The sequence below is a fragment of the Pelophylax lessonae genome, assembly GCF_965119305.1.
Source record: "Pelophylax lessonae genome assembly, chromosome: 11".
Classification (NCBI taxonomy): Eukaryota; Metazoa; Chordata; class Amphibia; order Anura; family Ranidae; genus Pelophylax; species Pelophylax lessonae.
In genome coordinates, this window is record NC_138778.1 from 24,395,962 (window position 1) to 24,423,789 (window position 27,828).

At 43.5% G+C, this 27,828-nt stretch overlaps 1 protein-coding gene across 2 annotated transcripts in view; it reads right to left on the reverse strand.

Moving 5' to 3' along the window:
- Positions 1-27,828, reverse strand: part of CSNK1D (casein kinase 1 delta) — a 72,356-nt gene that overhangs the window by 11,184 nt on the left and 33,344 nt on the right. Inside the window, exons 4-9 of one of the 2 annotated variants that reach the window (XM_082272480.1) lie at positions 26,577-26,805; positions 22,928-23,098; positions 19,801-19,949; positions 14,500-14,671; positions 9,879-10,018; positions 5,995-6,062 (exon numbers count right to left, since the gene is read on the reverse strand). In XM_082272480.1, the coding sequence (XP_082128606.1) occupies positions 6,030-6,062; positions 9,879-10,018; positions 14,500-14,671; positions 19,801-19,949; positions 22,928-23,098; positions 26,577-26,805 (894 nt within the window). In that variant the 3' untranslated portion in view covers positions 5,995-6,029. The remainder of the gene's footprint in view (positions 1-5,994; positions 6,063-9,878; positions 10,019-14,499; positions 14,672-19,800; positions 19,950-22,927; positions 23,099-26,576; positions 26,806-27,828) is intronic. The other variant, XM_082272479.1, reaches the window with a different exon arrangement.

The window sequence follows — 27,828 nt, forward strand, 5'->3', positions numbered from 1 at the left end:
CATTCTCCCTGAGCCAACGTCTGCCGACGGAGATAGTCCGCTTGCCAATTCTCTACCCCCGGAACGTGTACAGCAGAGAGGGCCGGAACATAGCGTTCTGCCCACTTTAGGATGCCGGCTACTTCCCGGGCCACCAGAGCACTTCTTGTGCCCCCTTAATGATTGACATATGCCACAGCCGTAGCATTTTCCGACTGTATCCTCACAGTGCATCCCTGCAGACAATCCGTCCACTGGGGAAAGAAAGCCTGATCACCCGAATCTCCAGGATGTTGATCAGCAGACTGGACTCCTCTCCAGGCCAAACACCTTGAGCCGCATATACACCCAAGACACCTCCCCAACCGGACAGACTGGCATCTGTGGAAATTATTGTCCAATACAGGGGAAGAAAGGACTTCCCCAGGCGAAGCGCCGGATAGCGGAGCCACCATATCAGAGACCCTCCTGTACCCCGGCTCAACAGGATCGGATTGTCTAGTGACTGCGGATCCTTGTTTGCAGAGGTCTGGTATCTTTGCAGAGGTCTGGTATGGAACTGAGTAAGCGGAACCGCCTCGAAGGTGAAGACCATCAGACCCAGCACTTGCATGCAAGTCCTGAGTGACGACCGACGGTTGGACAACAGGAGCAGAATCACATCCTGCAACTTCAGTAGTTTCGTCTGTGGAAGAAACACCCAGGCCGAGGCTGAATGCAGAGTCAGACACAAGTAGTCCAGTTTGGTGGATGGAGTCAGAGCCGATTTCTAAAAATTCTGTGTCCATTCAAACTCTTGTAGAGTTTGCACAGTAATGTCCAGATCTACTTCCAGAGCTGATGAAGACTACACGAAGAGAAGATCATCTATGTAGCCTAGTACCGTGATCCCCTTCTGCCGGGGCAAGGCCAACACTTTTGTTAACACCTGGGGAGCTGAATCGAGACCAAAGGGTAACGCCACGAATTGAGAATGCTTCTCGCCCACAGCAAAGCGAAGAAAACGCCAGTGCCCGACATATTGGGATACGAAGATAAGCGTCCTTGATATAAAGGCCAAAAGATCCCCTTGATGAGGGAATGCCATTAGCGTGCGAATGTACTCCATCCAAAATTTCTGAACCCGCACAAAGTGGTTCAGAGCCTTGAGGTCCAAGATCGAGCGGGACCTTGCCTTCCCTTTGAACTAAACCGATCTGAATAAAAAAAACCTTGAAAACGTTCAGACTCTGGAACTGGCACAATGACTCTTTGTGCTAACAGGTCCCGCACTGCCCCATAGAGGCTCTGCAGCCGATCGGGACAGGAAAGAACCTTGCCGGAGACAAGGACCAAGATTCGATCTTGTAACCGAACCAAATCAACTCGTGGACCCATTTCTCCCGAATGAGCAGGGTCCACAGGTCCGTAAAGAAAAGACATCCCCCCCACCCCAAACACAGGTGAGGGTCCCCCTCAGGCTGAGGAAGGCTTGCCTGTGGAACCAACAGGGCCCTCCCTTTGAATTACCATTCCGGGGTCTGTTGGAGCCGCCCGCGAAAGTACGGGTGGATCTTTAACCCTTTTCCTGCGATCTCGTTCGACGAAACGGGAGTCGATAAAAAAGGACCATGTTAATGACGAGGTTCCTTGCCCCTAGCAACCTGCAGAAGTACTTCAACCACATTATGTGGCGAAGGATCACCGTCATCACAGATACTCTGCCAGCCAAAGGGGCCGCAGCCAAAGAAGCATCACAAAATATACTGTAGCCCCTGAATCAACTGATCCGCCAGCACAGGAGGACGTTGATCCCCCTTCCAGACCCTGGCGTAAAATTTTTGTCCATTCCGTTAAGGTCTGGGATACAACCCAATCCGAGCCTGGGATGCAAACACCGACCTCAAAGCTGAACCCGCCACGGTGAAAAAGGTATCGAACCAGAGCCGCAGCTTTCTTGTCCACAGGATCCTTAAAGGATGGAGAATCCTCCACCGGTAAAGGTGCGGCCTTATTTAACCTGGAAACCTGGGAGCTTACCGACAGTGGAACAGTCAGCTTCTTTAGGAGAGACTCCTCAAAAAGGATATATCCTAGCGAAACGCTTAGGTATTCCAACCATGCATTTCAGCGATCCCCACTGACTGGCGACAATCTCGTCAAAATAGGCAGGAAAGGGGAACACCTTGGAAGATCTGCGGGTGCCAAACTCAGCATCAGCTGAGTCCTCCAACTGTAAAGGTTCCTGCCAGAGGGTCTCACAGCTTCAAAGAGTGGGTCAAGGTGGTGATCATGTTCCAGGGGCTCCATGCTTAAATTGGAGCCACACTGCACAAAAGAAAAAAAAAATGTTTTTGTAAGAATAATACCCCCTGCACACCGCTACCGCTGAGATACCACAAGGATCAGCACACCCGCGGCGCTGTCTATAGCAGAGGAAGGACTGTATACTAGTGATCGACCGATATCGGATTTTCGTTGCCGATACCGATATTTTGGCCATTGCATATCGGTATTGGCCGATATTTTTGTACATTTGAAAAAAAATTCTAAAAGACCCCAAACCCCTCCTCTGAACTTAAAGCATTCAAAATGCCAAGTTTGGCTGTTTTGAATGCGGTCATTTTTTTTAATCTGGCGCCAGTACCCGGAAGTGATGTCATGACATCACTTCATTGCTTATATCTTTCATTTGTACATATGTGAGTGGCATATTCAATAACATTTGTAAAAGGAATTATGCTATGTGACATAATTTTACCCTTACATGAGCAATATTTGGAATATCGGCCAGTTCCAGGGCCGATACAGATATAATCGGCAAAAGTCAATATCGGCCCTCGATATATCGACCTTGCCGATAATCGGTCGATCCTTACTGTATACCCACAGGGACTCACCACTATGCACCCAGAGCTTAATACAGAGCACCAAACTGCCTGCCACGCTGCGATCAGAAAGGAAGAGCTGACCCTGTTACCAGAGCCCCCCTGCCGCATGTCACTGCACTGGACTTCAAGAAAATGGCCGCCACAAAGACTACAATGGGAAACCCCAAAAACATGGCCGCTGGAGTACACAAAGGCCGCCGAGGCTGAATACAGCCATCCACAGAAAAATGGCAGCGACCCTAGGGAATTTGTAGTCCACCAGGTGGAGCTACCCCAGGGACCATCATCTGCTGGTGTTGGTCCACTGTGTTTTATCAAGTCCAAAGTCAGCGCAGACCCCTAGCAGGAAATTCTAGAGCACTTCATGCTTCCCCTCTGTTGACCAGCTTTTTGGAGATGTGGATTTCCTTTTCCAGCAGGACTTGGCACCGCCCACACTGCCAAAAGTACCAATACCTGGTTTAATGATCATGGCATCACTGTGCTTGATTGGCCAGCAAACTCGCCTCACCTAAACCCCATAGAGAATTTATGGATTATTGTCAAGAGGAAGATGAGAGATACCAGACCCAACAATGCAGATATCCAAAGAGAAAGAGTGACCGCACTCAAAAGGTAGATAAACTTGAAGTGTTTATTCTCATTCGTAGAAAACAACAACGGTGCATCGGACAGACATAATCCCCTTCAGCACTTTATACATTCATTTATTCACATTTGAGTTTTCATATCCATGTACTCTATGGGGGATGTCACTGTCACACATACACATTCTTATGGTTTTCTATTATTTTGTGATTTCATTAAGGTTCTCTTTTGGTATGGATATATAGTGTGTTTTTAGGTGTTGTTCAATTTTGTCTTTTGCTTAATTGGTTTGGGGCGAGTGATCTACAAGTGCAAGATATTTACGTCAAGTTTTGGGTGTGTGTGTGAATTCATTCCCCCAAATTTGTTTCAGCTGACCTTTTTTTGCCAGCTCATCTATATGATCTCCTCGCCAATCTCCAATTATTGGTTATGAGTAAGCGACCTATAGAGTCGTGAAACGCGTTAACCTGTGTCCATGTCTGTTCAATGCACCGTTGTTGTTTTCTACGAATGGGAATAAACACTTCAAGTTTATCTACCTTTGAGTGCGGTCACTCTTTCTCTTTGGATATCTGATCACCGGATCCGACCAGCACCTGCGTGCCTTTGCCTCGCCTGAGCGGCTTTTTCTGTGTTGTATCATCAGACCCAATAATGCAGATGAGCTGAAAGCCAATATCAAAGAAACCTGGGCTCCATAACACCTCAGCAGTGCCACAGGTTGAACGCCTCCATGCCACGCCGCATTGATGCAGTAATTCATGCAAAAAGACTCCCTGACCAAGTATTGAGTGCCTACTATACTGTACATAGACCTGCTTTTCAGTAAGCCAACATTTCGGTATTAAAAATCTTTTATTTTTTTAATTGGTCTTAGGTAATATACAGATTTTCTGAGATACTGAATTTTGGGGTTTCACTAGCTGCAAGCCATAATTATCAAAATGAAAAAGAAAAACGCTTGAAATATATCACTCTGTGTGGAACACATCTATATAAAAATATATCAGTTTCACTTTTTGAATTGAATTACTTTAATAAATTAATTTTTTGATGATATTTTAATTTTAGGAGATGTACCTGTATATACATGATCCCGGCACACAGGTGCCGTTCTGTAGCCGTAGTAAAACCTCTGTTTAAGATAAATAATAGGTTCTATAGAGCAAGAGTCTACACCTTTTACTTACACCTGGTAAAGCGACTTCCAGCTAGCCAGGGTATAGCCTGGAGGGGAAGGAGACTTCTTGTTGTCAATTGGCCTGTAGCCAGGGCTTATACAAATCGGTCTTGTAGAATCTGATTGGTTGCTGTGGGGTACACTTTTGTCCAGCGTTTTATTTTTAAGAAATCCATATCTGGCTCGGGGTGGTCACAGCATTCCAGATAAACAAGTTTTAACAAAGCTTAACCCAAAAACAAAAAAACTTAATATATTGAAGCTTACCGGTCCTTCGATGGGGTTGCTGTATTTGTTTTTTTTGCAGGGTTATTTTTCCCCTATTGGCTTTCAGCTGTATATCCTGCCAGTAACGCTTTCTGTCTTTGGGTGACAATGCTCACTCATGGTTCTATCAATGGGGGCCCATAGGAGGGGACTCCTAGTCTGTACTACAAACCTCTCCCACTCAAATAGGGAGGCGTTCTTCTGTAGCTGGGAAAACTGGAACCATTGTTTGGTATTTCAATTTAGTGTGGGATAAACTGGCATCTGTATTTGTAGCAAAATGTGCTTGAGCTAAACACACTCCGAATTTCAACTGTTTTATTAGGAAATTTTCTACATGGGGAGGTCCTGTTGGACCCCTACTGCTCAGATGGAAAATTTTCAAAGAACAGCTGCAACCAATCAGATGCAGCCACCGTTTGGTTATTCTGCCTGCGGCGGGTGTAAAGCCTCGTACACACGCAACGATTATAGGCCGACCGATCGTTCCGACTTTTGTCCAGAGTTGTGTTTTGTTGGTTGGAATGTGCCTAGACTGCGCACAAATTTTCTCGGCCAACAAAAATCTACTTCAGAAGTGATGTCATGTTCTGGTTTACTTTCCGTGTGTTTTTTCTTCTCTGAGCATGCCCAGTCTTGCTCATCAGATTTTTGTCTGCCGAAATCTGTACTGACTGACGGAAAATCGGCCATTGTGTTGACGGCCAACAAAAATTTTATAGCCTGCACACCAGATTTTGTTCGGCCGAAAAGTTGGAGTCGGTTGGCGAAAGCATCATACTAACAAGCCGAAAATCGGCCGATCGGACACTGGCCAAAAATTCCCAGCCAATAATCGATGCGTGTGTACGAGGCATTAGAATACAATAGGCCCAACTGCAGATTTGTCCATCCGCGCTGTAAAGCAAGGATGGAGCAATCCTTCAGGCCTTCGATTAGTCCACACCAGGGACTGGTAAGCTGCCACATAATATACTTTTGTTCTTAGGTTTAGATATCCTTTAAAGCATATATATCTTTGAAAACGTATCACTGGACTTAAATGTATAATCGTTTAAGGGTAAAAATGGCTACAGTTCATAGGGATGCTTTCTAAACAAGACTCACCCAGTGCTGCCATCAGCTGAGAATGGGGCGAGCAGCTACTTGCCATGATGTTCGAAAGGAATGCTATTCTGAGGTGGGGAAAAGACAGCTGCTTGTCACTGTCCCAACAACCCAGCAGTTTACTGTGAGCAAGATGTACATTCGCTTTGTGTTTTAGCATACACCCACAGAGCGCCAGCCAGAAGGAAGTGTGAAGCAGTGGCTGAGAATTGGAGGATCCATGAGGGACTCCATGGTTTTACCACAACAAGACACGTGTGAATGGAGTTCCTCAGGAGATCCTGTCATTGCAGGTAGCAACGTATCCCTAACCCAGCCTCCCATAGCATGCTCTCATATCACCACACCATGTACCCAGCCCACACCCTAAGATTCTCGCACTCTAAATCTAAAGAATAATCTGCTGTGTCACATGCACTCAATGGGGATGCAAATAAAAAGTTGTCATGACATATAGTTCCATATTTGGCAAAGCACTATAAGTTCCAGCATGTCCCATAGCCAAGGACACAGTGGAGCTTCCAGCTGCATAACAACTGAAGGGTGATAGGCATCAGACATCTTTGAAGTAGAATTCCAGCTGAAGCCTAACTAGTCTTAAAAATGCTCCCTCCACTCCTAACACCTATACCGACTAACCCGTGTTATAAAAAAAAGAAAAAATCTATATATCATATATATCTATATCTATCTATATATATCTGTAGATACAGATTATCCCGTGTCAGCTATCGGCAACTGAAAGGCTGTGAAAGCTGGCAGCGATGACATTCCCCATAGTCTACCATGGTGCCACCGTTCTTGGGCGGTCCCTTCTCTACCTTGTAGCTGCTGCTAGCTGACACAGAAGAGCCAGATCACGTGACTGGATAGGAGCGGGCTGAAAATATAAATGTTTTGGTTTTTTTTTTTAACATAGGTTTGTTAAATTGTAAAGGCTTAGTTCATACTGGGGCGGCTTCAAAGTCGCCCAACTCTGAAGCCGCCCCGTACAGCACGACTTGCAAACGACTTCTTTATAATAAGACAATGCAAGCTCTGAAGTCCCCCCCCCCCCCCCCAAGTAGTGCAGGAACCTTTTTCGAATTTGGAGCGACTTGATCCGGTTCCATTGCACTGAATAGAGCGCAACTTGAAGGTCACCTGACAAGTTGCCCCAGTGTGAACCGAGCCTTACTTTTATTTATTTTTTTAAACAAAACTTGTCATACATATCTATACCAAAGAAAAATTGCAGCGCTCAACATAATATCAAAAAGCCCAAAACTGAAGTATTAGGATAGACTTCAGGCGTTTTGGGTTGATATTGTGAGGAACGCTGCAAGATTTCTTTGTTATTGCAATGACAGTGCTTTGTAGGTCTACTCATTGCTAGCAGCTATATACCATTAAGCGCTGACACCATTTTTCTTGTATCATACTTCTCTGAACTGTGCAGAGGTTTAGCACAGAGCAGCCCGGATCCTCCTTTTTTGGGGTCCCCTTTGTGTGCCACCATAAGAAGCTGCCTCCTATGGTGGCACACCTGCATGCTTGATCCTGAGCTGTGTGTGTGTTTATAAGACACAGAGCGTGGATCAACTACCCCCCCCCCCCCCCCAAAAAAAAAAAAAAAACCCTACTCCTTCCTCACTAGCTCCGTTTGACAGCAGCAGGAACCAATGGCTCCCGCTGTTGTGTCTGAGCCAATGAGGGAGAGAGTCGGGAAAAAGAGAGGAGAGAGCGGCGCCAGCTGGGTATTTGACACTGTTAAAAATGGTGACTCACTTTCTGAGGTTGGGTGAGACAGGAACAGTCTGATGGGGTCATCCAATTGCGATTGCCTGACGAAGGAGCACGGATGCTCCGAACGCGTGCAACCCCTATCTTTCTCCTACCAGGAAGTGACGTCAGACCGGAAGTCGGCAGCCGGAGCCCTGTTGTGGACGCTCCGCCGCGGCCAGCAACAACAAGCAGCCACACAGCAGCTCGGCTACACCACCCGCACCTAACCACCTCCTTCCACGCCACTTTCCTGGCAGAAAAAGATGGATGACCCCATCAGACTGATCGTTCCTGTCTCACCCAACCTCAGAAAGTGAGTCACCATTTTTAACAGTGTCAAATAAACTTATGCTATACCCAGCTGGCGCCGCTCTCTCCTCTCTTTTACCTCTCAGAGCCTCTCCACGCTCCAGTCGGCTGCCGCTGAACATAGCCCCCTTACATCAACTGGATTCTCCCTCCTCGCAGTCCCACATCCCCTCCTCCCACTCACCCATCCTCTTTGTACCACCTTAGGATACCAGAGAGCGCCATGACTCCCCCCACTTTCAATAGAGTCGGGAAAGCCTCTGCTATCCTGCAAATCGCTGGATCGAAATTGGGCTCAGGTAAGTATAAGGGGGGCTGGTGGAAGAAGCTGCATGCAGAAGGTTTTTTTTTACCTTTTATGCATAGAATGCCATTACAAGCACTTTAAGTTGAGGTGTGGATGGGGGGGGGGGGGGGGGGGAAGCATTTTTAAGATTAGTTATGCTTTAGCTGGAATTCTACTTTGAGCTAAGGTTTCCCAGTAAAGAGTTTCCCACCTAAGTGGCGGAGTTTATTTTGGGTCTTCACTTTTGTACCCTGGAGGTACTTTATGTATTTTAACGTAACACTGCTAAACAGACTATATAGCAACAGGAGGAATAATGCAGAGTCTATAGGCAAGAGGAGAAAGGCAGACACTTTGCCAAGTAAAGCAGTGTCAATTCACAGCATGCATATATTATACGGGATTTAGAAATAAGATATTGCACCAAAAACTAAACCTGCCATTTTGAATGTTTTCACAAGAAAACATTTAAATATTCAGTGCAAGGCAGACAAGATGGCAGGGTATAGAATATTGTATAAGTATATGGAAGGAACGTAGAATGAGATGAATAATGGACAGGAGGGTATTGTGTAATTAACACCAAATGGAAAAAACGGTCTTAGGGGTTCTTTGCAAGGTACCTAAAAAAAAATACATGGAAGTGCTTACGTCTTTCCCAACCACACCTGATGTCCAAAAGCCCAAGCTTAAAGATCAAGTCAATAGGCTGGACTGAGTTTTCTCCCAGATGACTGCTTCTTTTCTAAGAGATGGATGATGTAGAATAGGCACATTTGTACCATAATCTTTCGTTACAAAGATTGTTTAGTGGCCAGAGCATCAATGTCTGTTAGTTAACTATTTGCTGGAAAACCTCTCCATAAGCAATGTTCTCATGGCCAAAATCTGAGCATTACTATTTGCATCCCCATGCACTTATACTAGACACATACTGTACATATGGTGTGCAAGGCAGTGCTGTCTATGGCTTTCATGGGAGTGGCTGAGAATGTAATATTCAGGTTTAAGCAGACTGGGTTATTATATATAAATGTTATTTGAATGCAGCAAAGCAAAAAAAAAAAAAAATGAAATGACAACCAAACACCAAATCAGGCTTCATCTTTCACTCTCTGACTTATAGGGAAAAGTGATCAAGATTTTTTTTTTTTTTTTTTAATGGCCATTATGGGCAACAGCTTCTGATTTTCCAAAAAATAAAAAAGCCTCAATGTGCCACGAGACTTATAAAAAGGTGATGACTTCATGATAAGCTGCATATCACAAAACCTCACATGAAAAAGTTGTGCCCTGATTTGCAGGACAGTCTGACTTTTAAAGACATGTTTGGTGGCCTCATTTGCTCCTCCCATGAACGGATATAACTATGCACAAAGCTGGAGAGACTACCCACTAATTATATTGCGCCCTTTTGAACAACCCCTGGAAATAAAATTAAGCAAGGACAGCATTGCTGGCGGCAAGCTTAGAAGCATAAGCAGGTTATTTCCCCTCCAAGCCCTGGAGGATCTCAAGGCTGTACCTGTGAGGTTGACATGCGGGAGGTATCTTGTCTGCCGGTAAGATCAGATGAGGACACGTTAACAGGAGCGCCACGATGTAACCTCATGCTGACTTTGCGCTCACGCTCCATGCCAGAAACGGGTCGTGGCGAAGTGTTTGCTGTAACAGAATTTAAGAGGCAGGGCATGTTAAATGAACTTCAATCCAAAAGATCTTACCAAGGTCCACATTTGACTACAGTGCTATATATAGCTACAGTGAGGATCGAAAGTTTGGGCACCTTAGGTAAAAATTTGTATTAATGTGCATAAAGAAGCCAAGGAAAGATGGAAAAATCTCCAAAAGGCATCAAATTACAGATTAGATATTCTTATAATATGCCAACAAAAGTTAGATTTTATTTCCATCATTTACACTTTCAAAATAACAGAAAACAAAAAAATGGTGTCTGCAAAAGTTTGGGCACCCTGCAGAGTTAATATCTTGTACTGCCCCCTTTGGCAAGTATCACAGCTTGTAAACGCTTTTTGTAGCCAGCCAAGAGTCTTTCAATTCTTGTTTGAGGTATCTTTGCCCATTCTTCCTTACAAAAGTCTTCCAGTTCTTTGAGATTTCTGGGCTGTCTGTCACGCACTGCTCTTTTAAGGTCTATCCATAGATTTCCAATTATGTTGAGGTCAGGAGATTGTGAAGGCCATGGCAAAACCTTCAGTTTACACCTCTTAATGTAATCCCCTGTGGATTTCAAGGTGTGTTTAGGATCATTATCCATTTGTAGAAGCCATCCTCTCTTTAACTTCAGCTTTTTCACAGATGGCATCAAGTTACCATCCAAAATTTGCTGAAATTTTATTGAATCCATTTTTCCTTCTACTCGTGAGATGTTCCCTGTGCCACTGGCTGCAATACAACCCCAAAGCATGATTGATCCACCCCCATGCTTCACAGTTGGACAGAGGTTCTTTTCATTAAATTCTGTGCCCCTTCTTCTCCAAACGTACCTTTGCTCATTCCGGCCAAAAAGTTAGATTTTAACCTCATCGGTCCACAGAACTTGTTTCCAAAATGCATCAGGCCTGTCTATATGTTCATTTGCAAAGTTCAAACGCTGATTTTTGTGGTGAGGACGTAGAAGAGGTTTTCTTCTGATGACTCTTCCATGAAGACCATATTTGTACAAGTATCTCTTTATAGTGGAATAGTGTACCACAACTCCAGTGTCTGCCAGATCTTTCTGGAGGGATCATGCAGTCAAACGTGGGTTTTGAATTGTTTCTCAAAATCCTGCGAAGCTGTTCTGTCTGATATTTTTCTTGGTCTTCCAGATCTTGCTTTAACTTCCACTGTTCCTGATGACTGCCATTTCTTAATTACATTACGAACAGAGGATATTGACATCTGAAAAGGCTTTGCTATCTTTTTATAGCCTTCTCCAGCTTTGTGAGCGTCAACCATTTTCAGTTTTCTAGACAAGTGCTTAGAAGAAGATCCCATGGTGCTGATTGTTGGGGCAAGGTCAGATGAGTCTGGGCATTTAAAACATTTGAGATTGACATCACCCAGTCTTCCCAGATGATGATTGAGAACAATCCATGACACTGGCAGGTCTCAGCCTTGCAAAGGGGGCAGTGCATGCTATACATTCTGCAGGGTGCACAAACTTTTGCAGACGCCATTTTGTTTTTTGTATATTTGAAAAAGTGTCAATGATGGAAACAAAATCTAACTTTTGTTGACATATTACAAGAATGTCTAATCTGTAATTTGATGCCTTGGAGATTTTTCCATCTTTCCTTGGCTTCTTTATGCACATTAATACAAATTTTTACCTGGGGTGCCCAAACTTTCGATCCCCACTGTATGTTGCTGACGGAAGAAATGTTAACGATGGCCTGAACCATACAAGGTGTGGCAAATAGAGGCAAGCAGAAGGCAAAGAACTAGCCACCAGTATTGCCTGTCATCTCCCAGCAGCTTATCTCTTTCCAGTTATGGACTTAGCATGCCTTGTTCTGCACTGTTTGTATGGAGGTGGCCATCTTAGTAGAGAAAAAGGATCTGCTTCCTCCTGTCACAGCTGCCCCCCTGAGGACTTGACCGTATGGATTAAGAGCAAGAAGCAGCAGGAGAGGTGCGTAAAGCACAGAGCCAATGACTGAAGCAGCTCTGTACAGTGAACAGCACAGTAGTGACAACCCCAAGTATCACTCCAGATCTTGTAGCGCTAGCAGTCAGGAGAAGCAACGTCACAAATTACATCTGTGCAGATTTACAGCTATAAGGGCTCATGGCACAGAAGTACCTGGCTCTATTTCAGGAGAAATTTCAAGCAAAAAAAGTATTTCAGGCTGCTGCTTAGGCACAGTTAAAGCAGATGATTATCTATAAAAAAGGGAAGTTCTGCTTTATGTCATACTCCCCACCTCCTCGAACCGTATTCAAATTTTTTGGTGGCACAGGTACATCGTTCCATTTTCCCTTTAATTGCCTAGGCGACTCCACTGGAAGTTTGTCCCCCCTCTACCACCCCCATAGCCTCCTGGGACGCATCAGAGGTCCCAGGAAGCTGCAGGACCATGCACACAGCGCAACAGGGAGCCGGCTGCGAAGCCCCACAGCTGGGGACCCGAACACTGGCAAAAAAACCAGACTGGGTGATGACAATGTTGGATCCTTGGACAGGTAAGTGTCCGAAGTCGGTCAAAGTCGGAAGTTACAATATTTGTAGCTGTTAACTTTTTTTCACAAATGACTGAAAAACCGCTTTAACATTTATTTTTTTAATTAATTTCTTTATTGAAAATTATGCACGTTAAATATTACATAGGAGTATACAGACAGTTGGCAGAACACAGGGAGTCAAGATACAAATAACAAAAACAAGGAAAAAACAGTTTGGGATTCTTCATCCCTCATAACAGGTTGTGCAAGACATAGCACTATATATACACAATAAGGAGAGCAGACGTTTGGTTCTAGAATTGGTGGAGTAAATCATCGTGCATTAGAGGGACATTAAGAATTACGTTCCCGTTACTATTTAAATAATGTGGAGACCACAACTAACTAAATGATTCTGGGACCTGAAGCCATCTATCCCATATCTTGTGGAATTTGGAAGGACAGCCTCTATGTTTATATAAAAACTTTTTGTATGACAAAGTGTTGTTCATTCTGTCAGCCAGGTACTGAGCTTGGGGGGCGGGGGGTTGTTCTCCCATCCATTGCTTAGCAATAAGCTTTCTAGCTGTGAATGTTTCCTGTAGAAGATCTTAGTGAATCTATCCATCTATATCTGGGAGTAACCCTAAAAAACATGACTAATGCCTCGTTTCCGCTGAGTGGTACGGTACGGTACACATTGCGTTTCCACTGCCAATAGTACCCTTTCATGATAGGCGTGGTGTAGCAGGAAAGCTGTGATAGAGAATTCTCTGTCAACCAATCAAAGTTCTGCAGAGTGTAGCTCCACCCAGTTGGTACGGTACTAATGTGCTTGGTACCTCAACGAAAGGGTACCAAAAAAGTGGTACAGTACGGTTCGGAATTAGGGTACCATTCATAATGGAAAAAGCATAAATAGCGTACTGTACGGAACCGTACTAGAAAGCTCAGTGGAAACGAGCCATTAGAGTGTAATGTTAGAGGAGATCCCATGTCGCTTTAACATTTCTAGATGTCCCATATAACAAAGAAACCCTTCACGTTTTTGACTTGAGGTCCACTTAAATCCAGAAATCTGGAGAGCCAAAAACACTGTGCGGGAGGACAAAATTCTGAAAGATCAACAATAGCATGTTGCTTTAGGCTAGGTTTACACATGTCCGTAGCAGTTTTGTTCACCGGTTCCGGGGTGAATTGAGTTCGCACCTGAACCGGACCCAAAAATCGCACAGGACTCATAAAAAACAGACTGCGGCCACCCCGAGCATGTTATGCAAACTGGATGCAGTTTCAAAACGCATCCGATTTGCATATATGTGAACTGAGCCTTAAGGAAAGTTGGTCCCATCGGGAACCCAGATGACTTGGTACATGTTTACTTGAACATGGGGGTAGTAGGGGGGTGTGGCAGTTCTTCTGACAGGACCAGCTTCCACCCTTCCAGCCCTTTTGAGAAACCATTAACTGAGAGGTTTCCCCCCCCCCCTTCTTAGACATGACTAAAGAGCAGTCTTTTCTTCAGACTTTCCTGCCTTGTCAACTGCACTCTGTCCTCACTTAAATCAGAGCTGCTTTGCCACTGGGGAAAAGGAGAGCCCTGTAAAAAGAGCTTGCTGTATGAAATGTTTTCACAGATAAACATTTTCAGAGCTAGTCAAACAAGGGTTACACATAATCAAAAAGGATTACTGTCTGCGATAGGGGACAGACAGAAAGCTGGTAAACAGTCACCTGCACTGAGAGTTTCCTTTGATCAGCCTAGCCCTGGGGAGTCAACAAGACTGTATTAAAGCCCCTTTCAGCCCTAACAAGTTTAAAGCCTTCAATCAATTTTCTTCTTGGCCCCTGTCTTTCACGTATATGAAAAAAACTAAAAAACCTTCGACTGATAGTTATGAACAGAACACATTACTTTCCACCAGATTTAAAAATAGTCAAAACAGGAAAAACCAGCGATGGCAGTGGCCCCACCATACCTGTGTGAGAGGTTGGAGTGAGAGGAGTTGGTGGAGTGACTTCCTGGGTGCCTCTTAGTCTACCTGAAGCAGTGGAGGGCAATCCTCGGGCTGCGGGGTTCCGCGTGTGTCTTAAACGCTCTTCCCGCTCTCTCCGTTCACGTTCTGCATCTTCTGCAGCACGACTTGCCCCCTAAATAAAATAAAGAATGAATTGGTCAAAAAAACAGCATGGCTTCCACCCCTCTGTGTTGTGGTCCATTCGTTTATACCATGTTTCCCCGAATATAAGCCTGGGTCTTAAATTAAATTTTGGCACCAAAAGACACAGAAGGGCTTATTTTCGGGGAAGGTCTTCACTGTAATGTGCTGTCTTCCCTTCTCTCCCTGCCAGGAATCCCATGTGAACCTAGTTTAGTGTATAAAAAAAATCCTAGAATCCGCTTTATTAGTGTTTTATATACTGTCCAATGTGTGTTTTTGTAATAGAATAGTGAGAAAAACCTTCATTACATCGCTGCTCCGGGCTCAGCTAATCTCCCGCTCTCTCCCGTCTTTCTCCGCTCATACCATCCGAGTAGATTAGAATAGTTAAACAAAAAAAGCGACAATTTTGAAAAAAAAAAAAAAAAAAAAAAAAAAAAAAACCACACACACAATATTGTATACTTTCTGCTATAAAACATTACCCCAAAAAAAAAAAAAAAAAAATGTAAAATTTTTTTTATCAGTTTAGGCCAATTTGTATTCTGCTACATATTTTTGGTAAAAAAAAATCCCAAAAAAGCGAATATTAATTGCTTTTGCGCAAAAGTTATAATGTTTGCAAACTATGGGATAGATTTTGGACTTTCATTTTTGCTTTTATTAGTAATGGCGACGATCAGCGATTTTTAGGGGGACTGTGACATTGCGGCGGACAAATCTGACACCAAGTGACACTTTTTGGGGACCAGTGACACCAATGCAGTGATCAGTGCTAAATAATATGCACTGTTACTGTATAAATGACACTGGCAGGGAAGGGGTTAATACTGGGGGTGATCAAGGGTTTGAGTGTGAGCATAATTGTGCCAACTATGGGGGGGCTCTGTGAAAGGCACACAGATCGGTGTTTCAGCCTAGCTGAGACACACAATCTCACTGTGCCCGTCTTGACAGGAAAGCCGCCTGCTTTGTTACGGCTCTCCTGTCAGCTTCCGTAAAGATCACGGCAGGCCGACGTCGATTGAGATCGCTCCTCCCGCGGTCTGGTTCCTGCTGTGTCTGATCCCAGCAGGAGCGCGGCTCTGGCGGCGCGCGCGCACACCGCCGAGATCGCGTGCACATAATCACAATCATATGTACGTGATTATGCGCAGCCGAGCTGCCCTGCCACAGTAAATCTGCGTGGGGCGGTCGGCAAGTGGTTAAAGAAACTATAGGCAAACCCCCCACCCATTTTGGATAGAGTAAAAGGGAGGGTTATATCCCTTGTAGGGTTTATTTTTTGCCATCTGTGCCCCATTGGGGAGATTTCCCTGCACTTCCTGTCCCATAGCCAAACAGGAAGTGAGAGGAAATCCCTGCAAATTAAGGAATTCTCTTAGGGACCCCCCCAGGTCACCAGAACTAGTTTCACCATTGGAAGATTTCCCCTCTGTTACTTTTCTTGAGACAACCCAAAATTCTGGATTGTCTTACTTTCAAAAAAAAAAAAAAAAAAAAAAAAAAAAGGTAAACCGGACAAAGAGAGGGGAATCCCCCAACGAGGACACAGACAGCATTAAAAACTGACAGGCATTCTATTCTAATCTATCTCCTCGCTGTTCAAAACTGAAAAAAAAATAAAAGTTTTACCTTTAGTTATACTTTAAGCCTTCCGCAACTTGCTTGAAGAGGTTGTAAAGTCAGGTTTTTGATCAGAATGCATTCTGATCAAAAACATTCTGTGTGCAGCAGCCTCTCCAGCCCCCCCCCCCCCTCTCTATCCAGCGATATCCACGAGGGCCTCAGCTGTCCGGGACTCTTCCTCCCGATTGGCTAAGACAGCAGTGGCGCCAATGTCTCCCGTTGCTGTCAAACTCAGTTATCCAATCTGGAGAAAGAGGAGCTGCAGATCAGGTTGGGTGCCTCGATAGAAAGCTGCTTTCTGTGGGGACACTTAACAGGAGGGAGGAGCCGCCATGAGCTCCGGCCAAGGATCCGAAAAGAGGAGGCTCTGGGCTCTTACGTTACAATCACTTCAACGTGACCGTCAGCACTCCCATTAAATCAGTACTAAACCCGCCTATACTTTGCAACCAAGGAAGCTGAAATCTTCGCTTTTGTGTGAATTGCAGTTGCCATGGTGCAGCACAGTTGGTCCAACTATAACACCAGCCAATTTCATGGCTTGACAGTTCGGTTGAAAGCAAACATAAGCTCCTTGAGCAGGGCCCTCCTAGTCCTTCTGTACTGAACTGTATTGTAATTGTACTGTCCCCCATCTACATTGTAAAGCGCTGTGTAAACTGTTAGCACTATAAATCCCATATAATAATAATCACACTGCCAACAAGGACAGTTATTCACCGCATTCCTTGAATGTAACCATTTTGGCAAACCCGTTAAATCAGTGGTGGGGAATTCAATAAAAGCGGAGTTCCACCCTAGAAGTTATTTTTTTTTTGATAAAAATCCCCCCCGGGCAGTCAGGGTTGGTGCATTTAAGCAATGATTGCCTCTGAACTGTCCCATTTCACTTACCTGTAAGAAGAAATACTTACCTTGAAAATGTCTTGTCCAGCGCTGCCATCTCAGGTGTGGGCAGCTGAAGCTGGCGCGTCCTCTTCGGTGACGTCGGAGTCCCAGAATGCCCTGCTCGTCACTTCAGGTGCAGGCGCGTCATCCCTGCACAGCTTCTGGGCATGCCCACACCTGAGATGGCAGTGCCGGACAAGACATTTTCAAGGTAAGTATTTCTTCTTACAGGTAAGTGAAAGCAGGGCCGGTGCAGGCGCATTGACTCCAGGGCTCATCTCACAGGAGTTAATGCAAGGAGGAAGTGACGGCACGGGCCGCGGCCGCAGAGGGAGGAAGAGGAAGGAAGGTAAGTATATTTTCATTAAAAAGAAGGTAAGTGAAAAAAAAAAAAAAAAAAATTTAAATTATCCAATTCTTTTTCAGGTAAATTAAAGCAATCGGATGGTGAAAAAAAATTTTCAGGGTGGAACTCCGCTTTAAGCTGCTGCGACACTTTTCTGGTATTATTCCCTCTTGTTAATGAATTGTGCCAAATTCTCAAAGCATTGGAGACACTTTTGGTTCTGACAGACTTGTACACCAAATTCAGGTATGTCTAAAATGCACAAATTTTACATTGTGTCGCATTGAATGCGTCAAATGTAAAAGTGGAGCTAATAAGGGCAAATTTTCTTTTGGCGTACAGAAGTAAAAAACTAGCTCACACATGTTCTCTCTGGCCTCCTCCGGGTGCCGGTCTCTGGCCATCTTAATTGGTCGGCACAAAATGACACAACTCCCAGGCATGCCCAGTCCCTCCTGGCATACAGTGCTAGGATGGGTACTAAGCTGTGCATACGCAGCTCAGCCAATGATCTAAGGAAGACTGAGCAGGCAGATATAGTTTATTGCAGGAGAAACACTGCATGACTTCTGCAACAGCTACATGCTCATAATTTATTTTTTTCAAACAGGACTTTAGCCCTGCTTAAACAAAACTGTTTGCTGAGACCTTTACAAAAGCTTGCTAAATACAATGCTGAAGCCTGTGTGAGCAAGGTACAAGATTAAATAAGTCGGTGGGATAGTCAAGTTCCTGTTGCATCCATCTAAAACCATCTCTAGTTGGGAGAGAGCTGACTATTGTGTCTATTCACTAGTTCAAGATTGAACAACTAAGTTTAACCGCTTGCCGACTGCGCACAGTATATTTACTGCGGCAGTCAGCCCCGGCCAGGCAGAGTAACGTAGATCTATGTCGCTCGCCTGTCACCGGGTTTTGAGCCAATAGCGGGCCTCGGCTCGTTCACAGAGGAGTCTGGGCGTGTGACCGGCGGACCCGACGTCACACTACGATCGACGGTAGAGCGGGAGAAAGGCGGGCGGCTTATGTAAACAAGCCGCCTGTCATTCTCCCTGTGTGAAAATGGAGATCAGACGGTTCTACTATGTAGAACCGTTGATCTTTGTTTTTACAATAGGAGACCTGTCCCATCACCGTTAGAAACACGCCCCTAGGACACACTTAACCCCTCCCTCTCCAATACAGTTAACCCCTTCCCTGTCAGTGTCATTTTTACAGTAACAGTGCATATGTATAGCACTGATTACTGCAGTAATGTCACTGGTGCCCCCAAAAGTGTCAAAAATGTCAGTCAAGGGTCCGATCTGTCCGCCGCAATGTCGCAGTACCGCAAAGAAAAAAAAAAAAAAAAAGAAAAATAAAAACACCAAAAATGACAAAAATCTTTCCCTTTGTTAGTAAACACGATAACTTTTGCGCAAAACAATCAAAATACGCTTTTTTTTTTACCAAACATATGTAGCATAAAACAAATTGGCCGAAAAGGTTAAAAAATTTTTATTTTTACATTTTTTTTGGGGGGAATTTCATATAAAAAAAAAAAAGTGAAAAAAATAGTAATTTTTGCAAAATTTACGCTCTTTTTTTGTTTATAGCGCATGATCAAAAAAAAAAAAAAAAATCGCACAGGTGATCAAATACCACCAAAAGAAAGCTCTGTTTGTGGGGGAAAAAAAGGACGTGAAATTAGTTTAGGTACAGCGTCGCACGACCGCGCAATTGTCCGTTAAAGTCACGCAGTAAAAAAAAAAAAAAAATCCTCCATTAAGCTCTATGGGGCAGCGGGTGTCAGCGGAGACACCTCCGCTGACACCCGCTGCCATCCGCATCCGATTATGTCCGTGAAATCTGGACGGATGAAAACCCTATTTTTCCATCCGTTCAGTAATCGGCTCGGATCGGATGAGAGCGGACAGGCGGTCCGCTCTCATCCGATCCCCCATAGAGGGCAGCGGGGGCTGAGACACCTCCCTCTCCGCAAGTGGAGACGGAGCTGTCATCCGCCTATGGAGGCGGACTGTGTGAAAGAGGCCTAAAGGAAATCGCTTTACTTCCTTACAAGGTTTCTGTTTTAAAAAGGTGAAGGGCATAAATATTCACTTTAAAGCTGTCCCAAGTATTTATGCTTTACACCCAATATGCTACATCCCAGCTCTGTAGTGTGCTCTGTGGGGGGGGGGGGGGGGAGTACTGGAGCTGCCTCGCAGATATGAGAACGTGGAATACAACACTTAACAGTTCAGCAATTTACTCACAAATTTCAGCATGTTCCAGTCAAACACATAATCGTAGGAGAAGCCTTGACGGTGGAACAGATTCCTGAATAACTGCCTCAAGTAGGAATAGTCTGGCTTGTCATCAAAACGTAGAGACCTACAGAAGTTCAAGTAGGTGGCAAACTCCGCTAAAAGGGGAAAAAAAAAAAAGTACATTTTAGAAAGTCAATTTTAGTGCAGGCACGCTTTACTGCACCTTAACATGGATGTGCAGATTAAAGCCCAACTCCACATTTTTTATAAAATTGCACAGCGGGTTTTGAAATTGAAAATGCACCTCTTTTCCCAATACTCCCCCTGGCGCTGTCCCCCCTCAGACACACTTTTCTATTTATCCAGTACTGTGCCTTTTTTGGTTTGAATGACCATTGGAACATTTAACCCACTTTCCCTGAGCCCAGGGCATTAAAGTGGAGTTCCACCCATTTTAATAAGTTCAGATGTATGCAATCCCCATAAAAAATACTTTTAGCAATGGAAACTATTTTATTTTTTTTCTGCAAGGAAATACCTTTTTATCTTCTTTATTGATCCTCACTTCCAGGTCCGGCCACCTATAAAATAGTTTCCATTGCTAATTTTCTATTTTCTGTAGTATTTTCTATGGGGATTACATACATCTGAACTCATTAAAATGGGTGGAACTTCACTTTAAAAGGACACAACAACCATTGGAGGTGTAGCATTATGATGCCCCGGGCACTTTTGCCATTTTATTCAGCAGTGAGGACTGTCTACTACTGAAATATAGAGAGATAGAATATATATATATATATATATATATATATATATATATATATATATATATATATATATATATATATATATATATATATATATATATATATATATATATATATATATATATATATATATATATATATACACACACACACACACACACACAGTATATAAATTTCTCCCGACTATTAAAGTCCACCCCTCGCAGCTTTCTGTAATGGGGAGACAAAACTGCTGCACTGCTACAGAGTAGAAAGCAGTGTTGTCACCCTCATGCAGACTGTTAGTGATTTAGTACCTAGCCCCATACACATAGTCCTGCCCTCTGCATTACAGATTGGCAGAGCTCACTTTAAACTGGTTGTTATTAAAAGCGATATTAAAGCGTTTTGTTTTTTTTTTTTTAATAACCTACATAATATACTTACCTGTTTTGTGCAGCGGTTTGTGTAAGTCTGTTGGTACCTCAAGCCAATTCGGATGGGACTTTTAAGGCAAGTGTCAACAAATTGAACAAGTATAAAGAAAGTAAAGAATATAGAATTTAATACTTAAAAGCATGTACAAGGTAGGTACATAAGTAAGTTTATTCTCCTCTTATACGAACAAGCAGCGAGGCATTTGAAGCCCAGCACTAACCAGAGAATCTCTCTGCTAAGGTGCAAGCTCGCGGAAACGAACTTAAAGGGAAACCCTAGGTCACCACTTAGGAACTGTTCCAATACTGAAACCTAAGAACTGTGCAGGGGATATATACCAACCAAATTAAAATGGCACAAGAACTCTTTTAAGAGGATTGGATCAAGGCACACCACCTGACCCATACAGCCACCTGGTGAGATCCATACGACCCACCTTGCCCCATACAACTATGCATATATGAAACCGCATAGGTTCTCGCTGTGCTAGAAGGGAGCCACCCCAATACAAGGATTAAAACAAATATATAACTGGTGACTGACACCCTTGAGAAAGGCTCTATATGAGCCGAAACGCGTTGGGAACATAGGAGACACACTCTGATCTGGAAATTCAAGCATGAAGCATGGAATGACAGAGATACATCCTTAAAACACCATAACCACGTGTCACAACCTTCTACCTATCACACCCCTTCAGAAGGGTCTATAACCCTATCACCTTATGTACCTACCTTGTACATGCTTTTAAGTATTCAATTCTATATTATTTACTTTCTTTATACTTGTTCAATTTGTTTACACTTGCCTTAAAAGTCCCATCCCAATTGGCTTGAGGTACCAACAGACTTACACAAATATTTATCCAGGGACGACAGCAAAACCCAACTAGAGATAGGATAATAGAGATCAAACCTTTCCCATATTTGTGCAGTGGTTTAACACAAAGCAGCTTGGATCCTCTTCTCGGGTCCCACGCCAGCACCTGGCTCCACTCTTCTGCCGGGTGCCCCTACAGCAAGCAGCTTTCTCTGGGGCCACACAAGCAGATGAGCTCCCAAGCCACGGCTCTGTGTGTCCATTCACACACCCACCCCCCTCCATCTCATGATTGGCTCACTGGCTGTGATTGACAGCAGCGGGAGCAATCCAAAAGCCAACCAGGAGTGTGAGTCCCCAAAGCAAGGCTCTCGTGGACGCTGCTGGATTGAGAGGGGGCTGTTGCACTCAGAAGTTTTTTTTACCCTTCATGCATTCTAAAACCTTATGCCTTTACAACCACTTTGAATGTGTGTGTTTATTTTATTTATTTATTTATTTTTTTAAAACATGGTATACTTACCTGATCTATGCAATAAAATAGCTCAGAGCAGCCCCTATCCCCCTTCTTCTGGGGTCCCTCACCAGCCTTTTCTGGCTCCTCTTTTGCATGCGCCCTCATGAAAATCTGCTGCCTATGGGGGCGCGCACATGTGGGCTTGACCCTGAGCAGCACTGCCTGCATCCATAGACCCAGTGCGGCAGGGCCCGCCCTGTGCTCCCTTGTCACAGGAAGTGACAGACAGCAGCAGGAGCCAGATGCTCCCACTGCCTCAACAAAGCCTGTGAGAGCTGAGTGAGAAGAGAGAAGGGTTGGATCGAGTGATACCACTACTGCAACATTTATTTTACCTTAAAGCAGGGAATGCATCAAGTTAAAAAATGTTTAGGCTTTACAACCACTTTAATGCTGATAGCCTACCACTGTGAGCTGCAGTATTTCTAAACCACAAATAGAAGGATTTGGCCAACTCAATCGAGGTAAACAGTTTAATTACAAGAAAGAATGAAGTCTCAAGGATTTCCTAAATCAAAAACCTTTATAGTTGGAGAGCCTCTACCTTTATTTATTTATTGTTATAATCGTAAAGTAACAACAGGTATTCTGGTTCACCTGGCAAACTTACAAGGGTAACTTTTACATAAGACCTCAATGGGCGTTGACATCTTTTTCTCACTGATGCGTTCATATTTCTGCCTCTTGGTGGCAGCTTTCAGTCCTTGCCATGGCAGGGAGCCCAGGTTAAAATACATCAGCACGTAGCCAAGTGACTCCAGATCATCCCTGCGAGATTGTTCTTACATGGAAAAAGAAAGGAAACTATTACAAGACTATAAAGTAGACATTACTTTCCCTCTCCTGTCAAACAAAAAAATCCTTTAAAGAAACACGGCTGGTGCTCTACAGATTATCTGTGAATTTACATGGCTAAAATGGATCTTACTCTAGTTAAGGTCAGCAATTAAAAAGTCACATGTTAGCAACAAGTTAGAGCAAATGTGCAAAATCGCAAAACCCAATCATGTCCAAAAGCTACAAACCTTTTACCCTCTACTCCCAATCAGGTGGCATTCACATTTAGGGCGGACCTTTCTCCTCTTTCCCTAAATATCACATAAGATGTGAAATCTCCTAAAACTTATTAAAGTCATTTTATTTTTAAAGTTTTTCTGGTTTACTTTCTCCTCCTCCACCTTCTGGCTTCCCTGAAGGCAGTGGCGACGTAGCCCCAGCCACACAGATGTCCCCTAGAAAGGCAATGTCACCACTGCCTTTAGAGAAATCTTGTACCTAAACCGCAAAATCTCGCAGTATTGCCTTATTGTGTAGATGCAAGAATTGCATGACATTATGCGCTGTACAGAATGAAATAAATTTGCTGGGGGGGGGGGGGGGGGGGGGAGACATTTCCAAGATCTCAAGGAAGGGTGTGTTTTTCCTCAACAGATGAATGAAGTTTTGCAACATGCACGCGCAGGATAAACCACTTGCTGACCGCCCCATGCAGATTTACTGCAGCAGGATGGCTCGGTTGCGCATAATCATGTAGATCTATGTCATTATGTGCACGTGGCATCGGCAGCGCTCCCGCTGTGATTAGACACAGGAGGAGCAGGCTCGATCGCCACCGGCCTCCCGCGATCTTCGACTAGACTGACTGCAGAACCCTCTGGAATGTAAACAATGCAAGACGGCTCTCCTGTCAGAGGAAGGGAAAGATCGTGTGATTCAGCTAAGCTGAATCACCGATCTCTCTCTGCCTCTGTTCCATCTATCGCCCTACACAGTTAGAAAGCACATATAGGGAACACATTTAACCCCTTAATCACCACTAGTGTTAATCCCTTCCCTGCCAGTGTCATTTATACAGGAACAGTGCATATTATTTAACACTGATCACTGGATTAATGTCACTGGTCCCCAAAGTGTCACTTAGTGTCAGATATGTCCGCCGCAATGTTGAACTCCCAATAAAAATTGCTGATCGCCACCATTACTAATAAAAATTAAATAAATAGTCCAAAAACGTATCCCATAGTTTTTTTTAAACGCTATAACTTTAAAATTGGCCTAAACTGATAAAAAAAGTGTGATTTTTATTTTTTTTATTGGGAATGTTTAATAGCAGAAAGTAAAAATTATTTTTTTCAAAATTGTCACTCTTTTTTTTGTTGTTTATAGCACAAAAACTATAAACTGCAGAGGCGATCAAATACCACCAAAAGAAAGCTCTATTTGTGGGGGGGAAGACAATTTTTTTGGGTACAGCGTCGCATGACCGTGCAATTGTCAGTAAAAATAACGCAGTGCCGCTAGGCAAAAACTGGCCTGGTCATTAAGGGGGTAAAACCAATGATGTGCTTTATCTCAGGCAAGCGCAGGATCATGAACTTTTTCAAAATGGTGGTGCTGGAAAGGAGGGCCAATGCCACATTGGGAAGAAAAATACATAGGGAGATATATGAGTAAAAAGTAACAAGGGATATACTGTAGGCCAATATGGCTGTTTATTTCTCACCTAAACATTGACAGGTATATGGGACAGGACAGGGCAGGGCCCAGTGGGGATATGGCTGGTGGAACAAAATGTCCTCTATAACCTATTAAAAATCAGGAATGGCCAATCTACATACTGAAAGCGTGCACCATGTGCTACGGTACAGATTTTCAGCCATAGTTATACTTCCAGTTGTGTGACTGCACTGTATACTAGATGAGATAAGAGGGGACAAGCACTTTATTTCAGATCACCAGCAAGTCTCAGAAAGTGCGAGCTGCTGGTTTTGACATGCGGTTTCTAATGAAAGGAACTTGCTCAGGTTTCACATCACATGTTCAGTTTACCAAAGTTTAGTACCTCAATGAATCCAAACTGTGCCTGTATGCTTCCTCAATGCTCCCTGGGAGCTCCATACAAACCTCCATATAGGATGCCAACTGCATGCTTCTTCCATCTCCTACAATCAGGTCTGAGCACGGTCACATGGAGTGCACATCTAGTCTTCTGCAAATATCAACTTATAGAAAGTCAACATTTTCTGGGGTCTTCCAGGGTGCTTTAAGTATACCGGTATTGTTACTGTACAATAGGGTGCCTGCTCTTCAGAAAAGCTCTGACTAGCATTACTTTGGCCCAATTACAGGTTTATTTTAACCCTTTTTGGGACCTAAATGTCATTTGTACCAAGACCAGATTCATGGATTTATATTACAGGAGTATTTTTTTGCCTTTTGACTTCACACAGTTGAAGCACTTTAGTTGCACTGATTGTGCATCGACTTTTCTTGAAGATTTTTTTTGCCATTTGTGCATTTTATATCATTATTTGTTTTGATATATCATCTTGAGCACTTCTCCATCTATTTGATCTTTGCACATTGGATTCTCAGCCTATTTGCACTTTTGATGGACATGATCACTGTGTAGTAAGCGATTCATGGTGATTCAGAGTTTTACTTTGTTTTAATATTCAACACAGTTGTGTTATAATTTATTCATCAATTTATTTGCACATGAGATTCTCAGCTGTTCTAGCGTTATTTGCACATTTTTGATGCATATGATCACTGCGTAGTATGCAATTTATGGCGATTCAACATTTTACTTTGTTTTAATACCCATTTTTTTCCTGGTTGAGTTTTACTCACTGAGAAATCAGCGCCAAATTTATTCTTTATTTGTTTATATGGTATTGTGGTGACACTATAAGGGCTCTTTCACACGGGCGTTCCGTATGTCCGTATATCACCCAATTCGTTTGCGGGTGATATACGGACATAATGCATGTCAATGGGATTGCGGATTTCAGCTGATGACCATCCGCTGACATCCTTTCAGTTCTGTTCCGTTTTTTGGAATGGAACAGAACCCTATTTTTCTTCCGTTTAAAAAACGGAACGGATGCAAAAATCGGATGTCAGCGGCGCCATCCGCAATCCCCATAGACATACATTATGTCCGGATATCATCTGCAAACGGATGGGATGATATGCGGACATACGCAGCAGATGACACAAGTGTCACCCGTGTCAGTGAAAAAAAAAAAAAAAAAAATCTGAGCGGCCGTGTGAAAGAGCCCTAAATTTGGCCGCTCCTTTCTCCCCATATGTCAATATTTAGTATTCATCTACATATACTCTCAACACCTTCATCTCATTTACTTCAGTGGTAGCGCACTGGCCCCTCGTTTTTTTTTAATATTAAAGGAGTATTACTTTTGGCTGTCATCTACTAAACTGAACTATATACCAACAGCAAAGGTTCACCCACTTACCTATGCCCAGGTGAGTGTTTATGGAGGCATATCTTGCGGTGCCGGTTAAGTTCTTGTTTTCACGATAGGGTATATGCTGGTGTGTGCGGGCATCTCTGTACTTCTTCGCAAGGCCAAAGTCTATGATGTAGACCAGATTTCCTTTCTTGCCGAGGCCCATTAGAAAGTTATCTGGCTTGACATCTCGATGAATGAAGTTCTTGGAATGGATGTACTCAATGCGACTAATCTGCAATGATAAAAAAAAAAAAAAAAAAAAAAAAAAAAAATCTATGAAAATTTGCACAGCATTGTGTAAAAAATAAAAAACCACCACATCAAGCTGGCCATTAAGATCTGTAATAAGGTGTGCAAACTGCCATTGATATGCCCAAATACACTTTGGCTAATCAATAAGATATGGTAGTTTGTTCAATCAAACCAGGCAGAAGGCCACAAGCACAGTTCCCTCAGCCTGCAAAATGATCTATGGAGCTTTAGGCTCTATTCACACTTGTGTGACTTGTCATGCATCTTTGGACATCAAAGTCAAATGACAAGCCGTTCACCATGTTTTCCAATGATAACCATTCATATATGTGCGACCTAAAGTCGCAGCAACTTCAAATAGATAATGCACTACTTTGGTCTGACTTATGCAACTTGAGGGCCATAGACTTCAATGTTAACCCTCAAAAGTTGCATAAAAGTCATATCTGAATATTCTACAGTGCAACAGTTGTCCATTATCACTGGTCAAAGCCAAAGTCGTATCAAAGTTGAACCCATCCAAAGCTTGTGCAACTTTGGAGTAGCACAAGTGTGAATGGAGCTCAAAAAGCAGCAGCAGCAGCGCCCCCGATTTCACACTGACCTTTACAATTGGGATTACCCATAGAGAATTTTCTAATCAGAAATTAAATGATAACCACTAATAGCTTCTTTAAACGTAGCTGTAAAACCAATACATCTTTTTAGCTCTGTATAAAGCAGGGGGAAGAAAAACCCTTCAATTTCCATTGGATAGATCTTTCTTCCCTTCTTAGACTGCCATCAACAGAACACGGAATAAGGGATGCACCGAAACCAAATATTGGCACTAACACAGGGCATTAGAGCGAGTATCAGTACTCGCCCAAATGCCCGATACCAAATCCCAAGCTTTGCGGAGTGATTTGCATCAATACAAAATTAATGGGTGCAAATCGCACTGCAAGAATAGCATGCAATTTGAACAGGAATGCAGTGCGATTCCTGTCCGAATCGCACGCAA